The following is a 13233-nucleotide window of genomic DNA, read 5'->3' as shown; positions in this document are numbered from 1 at the left end:
GAGCCTCTGTCACAGAATCAGCAAGAGCACACTCCCAAATCAGACCCCTCCCCACCTGTTTCTCTTTTGACTCGCAGAAAACTGTGTCTACAATCAGATGATTCAAGAGAAACATGTATTTAAAAGCTACTATTAGGTATATCTTCAGTCATGGTTTAATTTTACATCATTATAGGTCGAGAGAGAGAAGACAAAGGAGCCCAGGCTGGGTTGTCAACTCCAGTTTGGGAAATTCTTGGAGATTTGGGGACAGTGCCGGGGGAAGGTGGAGTCTAGGGAGAAGAGGGAGAAGAAAATTGGATTTATACCCCACCCTTCACTACCCAAAGGACTCTCAGAGTGGCTTACAAACTCCTTTCCCTTCCCCTCCCCACAACAGACACCCTGTGAGGTCGGCGGGGCTGAGAGAGCTCTTTCGAGAACTGTTCCTCAGAGAACAGCTCTGAAGGAACTTGTAACTGACCCAAGGTCACACCAGCAGCTGCACGTGGAGGAGTGGGGAATCAAATCTGGTTCTCCCACTTAGGAAACCACCACACCAAACTGGCTCTCGGGGACATGAGGGTGAATTTCACCCTCAAAAGCTGCCATTTTCTTCACGGGAACTCATCACTGTAGTCTTGAGATCACTTGTAATCCCAGGAGAACTGCAGGCTCTCCATATCGAAGTTGGCAACCCTAAGCCCAGGAGGCTTGTACAGCACCATCCTTGTTAGCCTTCTTTAAATGGATGAAGGTTACTCCATTTATGAGGAGACGAGGGACTGTAGCTCAGTGGTAGAGCATCAGCTTAGCATGCAGAAGGTCCCAGGTTCAATCCCCAGCATCTCCAGTCAAAAGGACCAGGCAGGAGATGATGTGAAAGACCTCAGCCTGAGACCCTGGGGAGCAATGGCCAGTCTGAGCAGACAACAGTGACCTCAATGGACCAATGGTTCATTTCAGTATAAGGCTGATTCATGTATTCATTTCAGTGAGCTTTGCATCAGATTCCGTTAACCTGACTTTTAACTTCTGCTGATATATATCTCCACTCTGGGTTTTTCTTGGTGGTCAGCTGTATCTTGTACTAAGATTCTGATATGTTTAAGATGGCTGTCGTTCTTTAAAAATTCTGACCTGGATAGCCCAGGCAAGCTAAGTTCTGGATAGCCCAGATCTCGGAAGCTAAGGAGGTTCGATTCTGGCAAGTACTTGGATGGGAGACCTCCTTGGAATACGAGAGGCGGGGGCAGGCTTTCTTCAGCCACCTCTCTGAATATCCTCCAAGCCCCCAGTAGGGATCAGTCACTAGAGGTCACCACGACTTCCAGGTGCACACACACTCACACACACGCGCACACATGCACATATTGAAAAAAATACCCACAAAACCCTTGTGATCTTGCCGTTTTATCCACGATAGCTTGTAAGCCGCTTCAGGAGTCTTTTAAAACTGAGAAGCAGGATGTCATGTTTTAACACATAGAAATAAATAGACAAATGACCTCGGATAACAAAACAGTAGACTACCCAACAGACTGTCTCTATCGCAGGCAACCAGGCCAGCATATAAGAATGGAGGGTTCAAACGCCGGTGTGAAGACGAACACATTTACTACCAGTGGAGTCCAAACAGAGGTGACACTCTGCTCCAGAGATCTTCTTCCTTGACCAGCAAGGCTTTCACTTAAGATCTTTCCCGGAGAAACTGCCTGGGTAAAATATAGCACACCCTACCCATAAAGTCCATTGTTACAACATCTTTGCCATAAAGCTGCAAAACCTTGGCTCCCAAGTACATTAAATCCTTATAAACCTGCCTCCGTTTTAACCACGCAATATTTCAACACACAAAGCGCCTCTTCCGAAAAGATAGCACTTTAATGAGGAGACGGGTAAAATATATAAACCAAACCTCATTATGGCATAATTTCTGGGAGACGAGCAAGCTGTTATAAAAGGAAGTGGTGGCGGTCGCATTTCATCGGCAGCTCAAATACACTCTAAAGGGTCCTGGCGCCATGCAGGACAGGTTTGCAAAAAAAAAAAAAAATGTGTTTATCACAGAAGGCCAGCAAAAGTTAACAGTTGGCTCCCGTCTGCTCAAAAATAAGGCAAGGCGTTAAATATATGACAGGCCGAACGCCCACAGATTAAAAACAGAGGCATGGGGTTTTCAAGGATCACTGCCTGAACGCCGCCCCACTGCACCACGTAGAAAATTGTCAGACTGGAATCTGGGAAACACAAGTTCGAATCCCCGCGCTGCCATGGACGTTCACTGGGTGACCTCGGGTCAGTCACACACTCTCAGCCTAATCTACTTCTTAGGGTTGCTTGTAAGGATGCAATGGAGGAGAGGAGCACGATGTTAGCTGCTTTGGGGCTCCACTGGGCAGAGAGGCAAGGTATCGATGAAGTAAGTAAATAAATAACTATATAAATAACATACACGCCCAGAAGCATTTTTCTCTTCCTGTCACTGCAGGTCAATTTTTTTAAAAAAAAAACCAACACATTATTTCTCATGTTAGTCAATTATTATGAACAAACAAACAAAACTGAGGCCTGACTTGAATGCTCCGTAGCTGTGGGATGAGGAAGTCAATTATTATGAACAAACAAACAAAACTGAGGCCTGACTTGAATGCGCTGTAGCTGTGGGATGAGGAAGTAAGGAGCAGTGTGTTCCTGTTCACTCACTCTTACTATATAGAACCCATGTGGGCTGCCAGATCTGTGGATTCTAGACATTCATTTTCAGATCTAATCAGAGGCCACATCCGCAGATAATTGCTTTTTAGCAAGGAGACAGGAATGAGTGATATTTGGATCTCACGCTAATAATGTGCTGGAATGGACCCCTGAGATTATGAACCCACTCCTTCCTGCCGTCCCTTCTCAAGGCCTTTTTCACACATCAGGTAATCTTTTAGAAGCATACAGATGTGACAAACTGATGTTTTAAAACATCTATCTCCGATAGTTGGCTAGAGATCTTTGCAGAGCTTATAGTCACCGGACGCACAGGGGTGTGTGGGTGTGTTTATAGGTATTGTGTGAAACAGCCACCAGTGATGCTCTGTTCTGACCTTCTTGGTAAACCTTCTCAATAGGACAGCCTGTGTGCCTCCCTGATCTCTTTCCCCCCTCCAATCTTCCTACACCTGTAAACTGGGACGAGACCAGAGTGCCACTTTCCCACTATCACGTTTTGCTATGCGGGGCAGAGTACAGGGAGACCTGTGGGAAGGCTAAATATGTCGAAGACGAGGGCAAAGTGAGAGCATGCACAGAACAAGCCGAGAGCAGGAGTAGCGACTAAGCTACAGAGGAGCAGCTCCAACTAAAAGCCACTTCAAACGTGATAAATGTGCACGGTGGGTAGTGTTGCCATGTGGGAAGAAGCATGCAAACTTATGAAATTGCATGTGCAGTCTATACTACGTAGCAGTCTGCACAGACGGAGAAGCCACGGTCACAGCTTCCCTGCGTGTTGTAAATGCAGCATGGACCCACATAATATACATGTGCTGTGTACGCTTTTTTAAAATGCATCAAAACACGATCCAGGATGGAAATTTGTAAGCCTGAAATGGAGTTTAAAATGGCCACTAAATGGACTTTAAAATGTCAACACTGTAGGTGGGAGAATTGCCTACAAGGTCTTCTCACCACGAGTCAGCATTTTGCAGTTCCTGAGCATGGCCACAGAGACAGAGGGCACCAAAAAAGATATGCTGCTGTTTTGCTGGTCATACTCGGAGCAATGCTTGCTATGGTACAGTTTTAGAGCCCTGCCCCTAGTGCAAATGGGGGTAAGCCTGTATTAATAAGCAGGTCAGAGGGAAAAAATATGTTCCTTGCAGTCCAGACTTCCATTTATCATGAGGCCACAGCAAGGGAAATAATTATCCTAACCCAGTTAGGATCATCAGTAACCATGTCGAGGTTTTGCCCTGCCGCTGACCCAGAACATGTGACTGCAACATAAGAGCTAGTACTGCTGTCGGCTGAAACGGTGACCCTCCTATGTTATTGTCTAAAGGCAGAACAACAAAAATAAAAATCCCTTCTTGTTTTATTGTTTTCGGCGGGTTTAATTTTCTCACACCGGCTGGGCAACCGGTAGGTCCCCGTTCTCCAATAACATGCACCTTTGACTCTGAATCAAAGATGCAGCCGAGTGCATGCTGTAGCTGAGATTATACATCGCTATGCCTTCAGATCCCTTTATACTTACCTTTCGCATTTCCCTCTCTTTATTGACTGTGATAAAATACCTAACCACTGCTAGGCGTGCGCATCGGCAGTCCCGGGACGGAAAATGGGGCACGGGTAAATTACAATCAATTATGGCTTCTTGATAAAAACATGAAGACGAGGGGAAAATAACCCTGCCCTGAATGGCTCTGGCCAGCCTGATCTTGCCATACAGCAGAAGCTAAGCAGGGTCAGCCCTGAATTTAGATGGGAGGCCATCAGTGAAGTCTGAGGTTGCTATGAAGAGGCAGGCAACGGCAAACCACCTCTGTTTGTCTTGTCTTGAAGGGCGTTGTTAAGTCGGCTGTGACTTGAAGAAGAAGAAGAAGAGATTGGATTTATACCCCGCCCTTCACTACCCAGAGGTGTCTCAGAGCGGCTTACAAACTCCTTTCCCTTCCCCTCCCCACAACAGACACCCTGTGAGGTAGGTGGGGCTGAGAGAGCTCTGACAGAGACTGCTCTTTTTCAAGGACAGCTGTGCCAGAGCTTGCGACTGACCCAAGGTCACATCAGCAGGTGCAAGTGGAGGAGTGGGGAATCAAACCCGGTTCTCCCAGATTAGAGTCTGCACACTTAACCACTACACCAAACTGAGGGCACTTTCCACCGCCAGGGAAAAACAACTCTTCTAAGACCATGCTTCAACAAAGCCTGAAGCCTGTTTGGTATAGTGGTTAGGAGCGTGGACTCTGAGAGGACTGGCTTTGATTCCCCACTCCTCCACATGCAGCTGCTGGTGTGACCTTGGGTCAGTTACAAGTTCTTTCAGAGCTGTTCCATGAGCAGTCCTCAAGAGAGCTCTCTCAGCCCCACCTGCCTCGCAGGGTGTCTGTTGCGGGGAGGGGAAGGGAAGGGGATTATAAACCGCTCTGAGACTCCTTCAGGTAGTGAAGGGGGGATATAAATCCAATCTCTTCTTCTCCTCTTCCTATCACATTTTTATCCCACCCTTCCACCAAGTAAATCAAGGCAGTATATTTGATTCTCCCCTCTTCTCTACTGAATTCACACAACAACCCTGCGAGGCAGGTCCCGCTAAGAGACACTGACTTTCCCAAGGTCAAGCGGTAGAGATCTGGACCCAGGCCTTGTAGGACGACCACATTACCCTCTCCAAATACATCCTCGCCCCCAACACTTTTCTTCTGCTAGGCTGATACTGCGGCAGTGCTGACATCTGTGTTTCCATGTGACATTGTGCGTGAAGCCCTTGAACACATGAAGCTGCCTTATACTGAATCAGGCCCTTGGTCCATCAAGGACAGTTTTGTCTATTCAAACTGGCAGTGGCTCTCCAGGGTCTCAGGAGGAGGTCTTTCTCATTACCTACTGCCTCATCCTTTTAACTGGAGATGCTGGGGATTGAACCTCGGACCTTCTGCATGCCAAGCAGATGTTCTACCATACAGCCACACCCTCTGAGCTAAGGATTAGGGTGAGCCAACCTCAAAGTTTGGATAACACTGTTTAAGCTGTGAGCCGGAGACAGATACAGTGAGGCGTGCTCAAGATTTAGCTGAGTCTCACATTGCAGGAATGCAGTTTCTACACCTTCAACACACATATCCAAACCTCTGTGAGTAACCATAAAAACTATCATCACATCCCCCCCCCAACAAGCAATAAAGAGAAGAGTGTCAAAATACTGCAATTGGCTTTCACTTGAGTAGCAAACTGTGTAGAATTCACACAAAGCTACTTAAAGCTAAATTCAGAGCGAAGAATTCTGATGTTTACAAACTTTGGTCTGCCCTAAGCACATGGGGGTTCAGTGCAGACAAAATGCAAATCCATGATTTAATTACATTAACGACAGCTGACCAGGCCAAACCGGTGCCACTGCCCTAACTACAGTACCTCAAACCAGGATATGAAGCCGGTTTATTAATCCACAGTGAGGATTAACTATGGTTTTGTGTTATGTGCCGATGTGGTATCCTGGCTTAATCCTGATTTGTTTTCGCTGACACTCTACACGGGCTTCACCTACAGAACTGCCTGACAAAGAGCAGCTGAAAAACAGAACCACTCGTGTCTTCTTGCTGGCACCCTCGGCTCGTAGTCTGCCTCACAGCCCTGCTGCCTCTGCTCTCTTAGGCCTGGTCTACCCGAAACAGCTCAGCACGTGCCAAGCTGACAAGAGACTAGATCGGCCAGGCCTGAACCAACCTGTCTGCAACAGCCCCCCTCCCCCCACAGCTACTTTTTAAAAAACCCTTGAGAATCTGCAAAGCATATGCTTGTCATTAATTCATGCTAATTGCTACACTAATTTATTTTTCCTGCTACAAACCGTACGCTCAATTTGCAAAAAAAAAGTTGGTTAGCTGGATGCAAACATCGTTTTAGAACACGCACCTTTTTGGATTTTAACTGCTGAAAGGTTCATAGCTGGGAGGAAGGGAGGACAGGAGCCGTGTGAACTCAAAGGGAGGGGAAAATACAAGCAGGCGCATGCCCATTAAGGAGAAGAAAGCACAAGAGAGAGAAGGCAGAAGCAGAAGAGAGAGCCATGGGGTTGAGAGAAACCCACAAGCTAAACCATCGCCCCCCCACCCTGTGCCCAGATTGGAGAGACTTGATCTCATACCTTGCCTGCTACCAAGGCACTCCTGATACGAGGCAGCTCCAGGTTCGCTGAGTTCTACAGACAAAACAAAAAGTCTTGTTCACAATCAAACACTTTTTAGCAGAAACCTTTCTTTTTAGCCTTGCTGGGGCCACGGTGGCATTTCCCCATGGGTTTAAGGAGATGGATGTCCCTTAAGGCTGAGATTTACTGCGCGAAGGTAGGTTGCTCCAGAGAAGCAACCAAACTGGGTGAAAGACAGGTGCCCGGAAGTCTTCTAAGGCACAGGTTGAAACCACACCAGAAAACTGTCCTGACCCGGATGGCCCAGGCTAGTCTGATTTCATCAGATCTGAGAGGCCACGCAGGGTTTGCCCTGGTTAGTACCTGGGTGAGAGACCACCTAGGGAGCCTACCTATGCAGAGGTAGGCAATGGCAAACCACCTCTGAATGTCTCTTGCCTTGCAAAACCCTACAGGGTCACCGTAGGTTGACTGCAGCTTAATGGCACTGTCGTCGCCCCCCCCCCCCATTTTTTTAAAAAAAACATGACTCATGGGAATGGGCAGGACTGAAGTTACATCACGAAGGATGAGGCTAGAGGGAGCTTTTCCTCCCTTGCTCCAAACACTGACTAGACCACTTTGCTCAGGGCCGGCTCTGGGTAATCCAACAGTTGATTGAGAATGGGCTGGGTCTATAGTTCTGTTAGAAAAATTTGGTTTCTCAACCCAATCTTTCAATGCTTCCCATTTCTTATAACATTACTGTTCCTGGGACTCATGGGGGCTGGGAAACTTGGATAACAGACTCATATTTAACTGTCATTAAAACATTGTTATTGTCACTGTAACCTGGATAGCTCAGACTGGCTTGACACCTCATCAGATCTCAGAAGTGAACCAGGGCTAGTCCTGCTTAGTACTCGTATGGGAGACTACCAAAAGAAGTACAGGGTTGTACAGTACAGGCAGAGCCAAGAATGGCAACCCACCTCTGAACGTCCCTGGCCTTGCAAACTCTACGGGGTTGCCACCAGAAAACTAGACAGGGGACATGGTGATAGGAAGGGATGCCACGTTTTCAAGGTGGGCTTTCAAATTAATGAATGGAAAACCCGCCATTAACTCATAAACCACCAAAATTCCTAGTTACCAAGCCTAAGCCATACCCATGTGTATTTTAGAATCTATAAAGTGGCAGTACAAAAGAAGAAAACTGAATAATAATAAGAGTTGGTTTTATACCCCACTCTTCACTACCCGAAGGAGTCCTGGAGCAGCTTACAACCACCTTCTCTTCCTCTCCCTACAACAGACACCCTGTGAGGTAGGTGGGGCTTGAGAGAGCTCTGAGAGAGCTGTGACTGACCCAAGGTCACCCAGCTGGCTTCATGTAGAGGAGTAGGGAATCAAACCCGAGTTCTCCAGATTAGAGTCCTGCCGCTCTTAACCACTACACCAAACAGGGTCTCAAAAGTTGCCTTAAGTTGAGACTCTTTTACCTACTTTTTAAAAATAAAGAACGTCTTCATTAAACTAGCTGTTCTCATATAAAGCACCTTCCTGTTGCTTACAGTGATAGGAGCTAAAGGGAGGATTTTCTTTCAGTATGATAAAAATGCTTGTGATAAATCCACCCGGAGCCAGAAGGAGTCTCGGGTGGGCAGGACTGGGCAGGCCAGGCAGCCGTCTGGGGGACTACTGCCACTCTGGGGAAGAAATCCGATATGTTTAAACCAGAGAGTTTCCTCTCGTGTTCCAAATCAAAGAGCTTGTTTTTCAAAACAAATTCTTACACGGGACAAATTAGTGGCAGTGGGGCAGCGCCCCTACTGGCCCCATCCAGCCCTGAAAACGGATAACTCAGAAGGCTATCAAAATCGGCACTCTGATCCCATGCTTTCATAAACACTGAGTAGCCAGGATGCTTCACTGCAGCAATGCAGCTAAGTATAATCCAGAAGATTACTCCAACGTGTTTTGAGAAAAACTACCTCTTTCAGGGAATATGATTCGATGCTCTCTCCTCTCTCTCTCTGTTACCTAGGAGGAGATCTGATGAAACCTCAGAGATTATCTTGCAACCTACCAAAAGCATGCAACAGGTCATACCTGAAGAAGAGTGCTTCTGGTTTAAAATACAACAGGATAAATTATATTCAGTACGATAGTAAACAGTTTGGGTCTTCTGGTGTTTGCCACTTGATTGGGGAGTATCTCCCGGAATTAGGGCAGTTTAAACTGCTCACAGTTCAGAACATGGCAGCTAGGGGTGTTAGAAGGACTGCAGATGGCCAAGACAGGGGTCCCCAATCTTTCTGAGCCTGCTAGCCCCTTTGGCATTCTAACACGGGGTGGGGGTGGAGACAAATACAAAATGGCCACCACAGGAGGCGGAGCCAACCACACACGGGCAGGAAGCCCAAATGCCACGTACAAGAGGCCTGATTTTTTAAAAATATGCTGCCAAAGAGCAAGAGAGAGACTGAAACTAACACTGTGGTTATTTTAATCTGTGGCTCGGGAGCCACATGTGGCTCTTTCACACATATTGTGTGGCTACCAGCAGGGCGGCTGGGGAAGCAAAGGGAAGGTATGCCTCCTGGATCGGTCTTCCCTTCCCCAGCCAGTGCTCCCCTCCCTGGGTAGGCTTGAGGTGTATGGGGGGGAACAGAGAAAGAAAGCAACTTGAACTTTAAATGCATTCTCAAAGCCCCCCACCAGCTTGGAGAAAGCATTTGTCTCTTTAAATTCCTTCTCCAAGCCAAGCTGGCTGGTGTGGAGGGGTTGGAGAAGACATTTAAAATTAAAGTTGCTTTCTTTCCACCTTTCCCTTCCTCTCCGCCCCATTTATTTGCTTTCTTTCCACCTCTCTCTCTCTCTTTCCCCCTTCCTTCCTTCCTTCCTCCCTCCCCCATCCCATTTGCTTTCTTTCCACCTCTCAGACAAATATCATTAGCAAACAATTAAATATCATTGGACAAATAAATATCATTATCAATATCGGTTTTTACATCTTTTTTTGGCAGTTTCATTTAATGTTAATAAAAAGCAAATGTGCATATTTTTCAATAAAAACATGTGTGCAATATCTGTTCGTTTCTTGCTGCTCTCAAACATCTGACATCTATTCCTTGTGGCTCTTACGTTAAGCAAGTTTGGCCACCCCTGATCTACACTGCCTATCAGCAGTATCAGATTATCTCCAATAATCAACCAGAAGCCCAGCTGGGCAGGAGCCCCATCCAGCCGCACTCACTTTCTTAAAACACTTGGTGGGCACCACGTTGGGGAACCCTGAGCCAAGAGCCAGTATGATATTTTTTTTTGTTCTGAAATGATGCCATTCAGTTAGAGCAAGTGTAGAAGAGGAGACAGAGTTCAGACGTAGAACTGTCAGACACAGGCTCAACTACAAAGCTCACCGGCAAGACATTTTCTATTAGCCTGACCTACTTCCCTAAAGAGAAGTCAACACACTGGATTTAAAGCCCTCGAAAGAATGAAAGGTTCCAGCCTTGCACGAAACCAGCTCAATCTTTCAAATTCTTAGGCACCTACACAGTCAGGTGAACATGTGGCAAGGCCCCAACATCACAAGATTTTAAGAGACAGATAACAACCCTTATGTGAAGTGTGGAGCTGCAGCACCCACTGTAGCATGAGAATTTTAGAGAATGGGTAATTCCAGATGTGTACTTGTATTAGTCTGCAACAGCAACATAAAACAGGAGTCCAATAGCATCTTAATAAGGGCCATCTTAATTAAGTGCAGTCGAGTGGCAACCCCTTTCTGGTGGCCCTTCCAGGGGAGTTCAAGACAAGAGATTAGCAGTGGTGGTTTGCCTTTGCCTTCCTCTGCACAGCAATCCTGGTCTTCCTTGGTGGTCTCCCATCCAAGTAATACCCAGGACTGGTCCTACTTAGCTTCCAAGCTCTCACGAGCCTGGGCTAGTCTGCACTCTTGAGGCTGCTTGCTGGATCTTAAAGACTAACAAAACATTGTCATGAGCTGGAGTGCAGGCAGGGCGAGAGAGGGATAGTCCGGATCCAGTCTATGGTCGAAAACTGAGAGGGCAAGAAACCAAAACACCAAGTCCAAAGCACAAACCATAAGCGTAGTCGTCAAGCCAGAGTCCAGGGGGTCAGGAGCCAAAACACCAGAGTTCAGGGCACGAATCAAGAGTGTTGTTGTCAGAACCGGAGTCGAGGCGCCAAGAGCTGGGTGGTTTCTTGGGCCGTGGGAATCTTGGCACAGGGGACTAAATGGGCCATTTTAGTGAAGAGATCCATTATTACAAAGATGCAGGTATGCCCTTGGGATCGAGGGAGGTCCACGATAAAATCCATTGAAATAGTGTCCCAGGGCCCGGAAGGCATTGGTAAGGGGTGTAGTAAGCCTGAGGGCTTGGCAGGAAGACCCTTGGCTCGCCGACAAACATCACAGGAGCTGACATACCGGGCAATGTCAGCATGTACTCGAGGCCACCAGAATTCCCACGTCAGGAGGTGGGTTGTTTTATGTTGACTGAAATGCCCTGCAGGAAGAGAGTCGTTGGTCAGGCGCAAGACCTCTGCTTGAAGAGGCCCGGGTGGTACATAAAGGCGGTCTTGGTGGAGTAGTAGATCATCTCGAGTGGTGAGTTCTCCTGCTGGGCCTTCCTGAAGGTCCTGCAGGCGTTGTTGAGCCCAAGAGTTCTTGGCTTGTTCAGTGTGGATGTCACTAGTCAGGGTAGAATGGCTGGAGGTAGCTGCAAATACCACAGGTGGCAAGATGGAAGTAGCGGGGGTTTCTTCGGTCAGAGCAGGGGCATATTCTGGTTTACAGAAGAGAGTGTTGGCTTTTTGATTTTGTGTCTGCGGAATATAGGAGATTCGGAAGTCAAACTGAGACAAGAACAGAGACCACCGGATCTGTCGTTGGTTGAGATGATGGGTGGTCTGTAGATGCTCCAAGGTCCGGGGGTCCGCGAGCACCTGAACGGGATGGCGGGCCCCTTTGAGGTAGTGTCTCCATACTTTGAAGGCGGCCTTGATGGCCAGCAGCTCTCTCTCCCAGATGGTGTAGTTCCTCTCAGCTGCTGTCAGCTGACAGGAGTAGTATGCGCAAGGCTGAAGAGGCTGTGTAGGGTCGTCTCGTTGAGAAAGGACGGCACCAATAGCCACACTGGAGGCATCTGCCTCCACCGTGAAAGGGAGCTGAGGATCTGGGTAGCGCAGCAACGGCCCGGATGCGAATCAGGACTTCAGGACTGCAAAGGCGTGATCGGCCTTGGGTGTCCAGTGGAATGGTTCTTTGGGCCAAAGTAACTGAGGCAACGGGGTGGTTAATGAGGCGTGGGTGGGGACAAACTGCCGGTAGTAATTGGCAAATCCAAGGAACCATTGCATATCTTTGTGGGTACGAGGGGTCTGCCAGGTCAGAATGGCTTCCACCTTTTTTGGGTCCATGAGTATCCCTTGCGGGGATATAATATGACCGAGGAACTCGACAGAGTGCAAATGAAAATCACACTTCTCTAGCTTGGCGTAGAGACCATGGGTCCGAAGGCACTGAAGAACTTGACGAACGTGCTCAATGTGCTGGACAGGGTCGTTAGAATAGACCAAGATGCCATCTAAATAAATAATGACAAAGTGGTCGAGCAGGTCTTGGAAGACATAATTCATGAGCCTCTGGAAGACCACGGATAAGTTGGTCAAGCCCAATGGCATTACGAGGTACTTGTATTGTCTGTAACGAGTGCCAAAGGCCGTCTTTCATTCGTTGCCCGGCCGGACACGTACTAGGTTATATGCACCTCGGAGATGCTGTAGATCCAGGCCCCCTTAAGGCGGTCCAATAGTTCGGGGATCAAAGGCAGGGGGTATTGGTCCCATACAATGATTTTGTTAAGGGCCCGATAATCGTTGCAGAGTTGGAGCTCACCGCTCTTTTTCTTAATGAAGAGGACTGGTGCTGATAACAAAGACGTGGAGGGCTGGATGAATCCTCTTGTCAGGGTTTTTTCCAAAAAATCCCATAGAGCCGCCAGTTCAGGTTCTGCCATAGGGTACAGACGCGGAGGAAGTTGATCAGCTCCTTTTTCCTTGAACACGTCAGCGAAATCCCTGTAGGGTGGCGGGAGACGAGACTGGTTGGCCTGAGCAGCGGCAGCCAGGGTGGTAACCAGGGTCGGATGCAGACAAGGGTCCAGAAACTGCAGTTCTTGTCGGACCCAGTCCACCCTGGGATTGTGGGTCATCAGCCAGGACAACCCTAGGATTACCGGGAACAAGAACAGGGAACATGCAAGCGACGTCAAAGCGGAGTTGCTCCCGGTGCTGTTGAATGCAGAGTGTGAGGAGACAAGTCTCCTGGGTCACGGGACCAGAGCGGAGGAGACGCCCATCAATGGCTTTTACCAGAGTCG

At 47.9% G+C, this 13233-nt stretch overlaps 1 protein-coding gene across 1 annotated transcript in view; it reads right to left on the bottom strand.

Moving 5' to 3' along the window:
• Positions 1-12535, bottom strand: part of FBRSL1 (fibrosin-like 1) — a 197846-nt gene extending 185311 nt beyond the window's left edge. The window contains exons 1-3 of the mRNA XM_015423778.1: positions 12334-12535; positions 11120-12027; positions 6839-6892 (exon numbers count right to left, since the gene is read on the bottom strand). Coding sequence (XP_015279264.1) covers positions 6839-6892; positions 11120-12027; positions 12334-12535 — 1164 coding nt within the window. The remainder of the gene's footprint in view (positions 1-6838; positions 6893-11119; positions 12028-12333) is intronic.
• Positions 12536-13233: the final 698 nt, after the last annotated feature.

This window comes from Gekko japonicus, unplaced genomic scaffold (genome assembly GCF_001447785.1).
Source record: "Gekko japonicus isolate JY-2015 unplaced genomic scaffold, Gekko_japonicus_V1.1 scaffold137, whole genome shotgun sequence".
NCBI lineage: Eukaryota > Metazoa > Chordata > Lepidosauria > Squamata > Gekkonidae > Gekko > Gekko japonicus.
The sequence above is the reverse complement of the archived record's forward strand: the minus strand, read 5'-3'. Positions and strand labels throughout refer to the sequence as shown.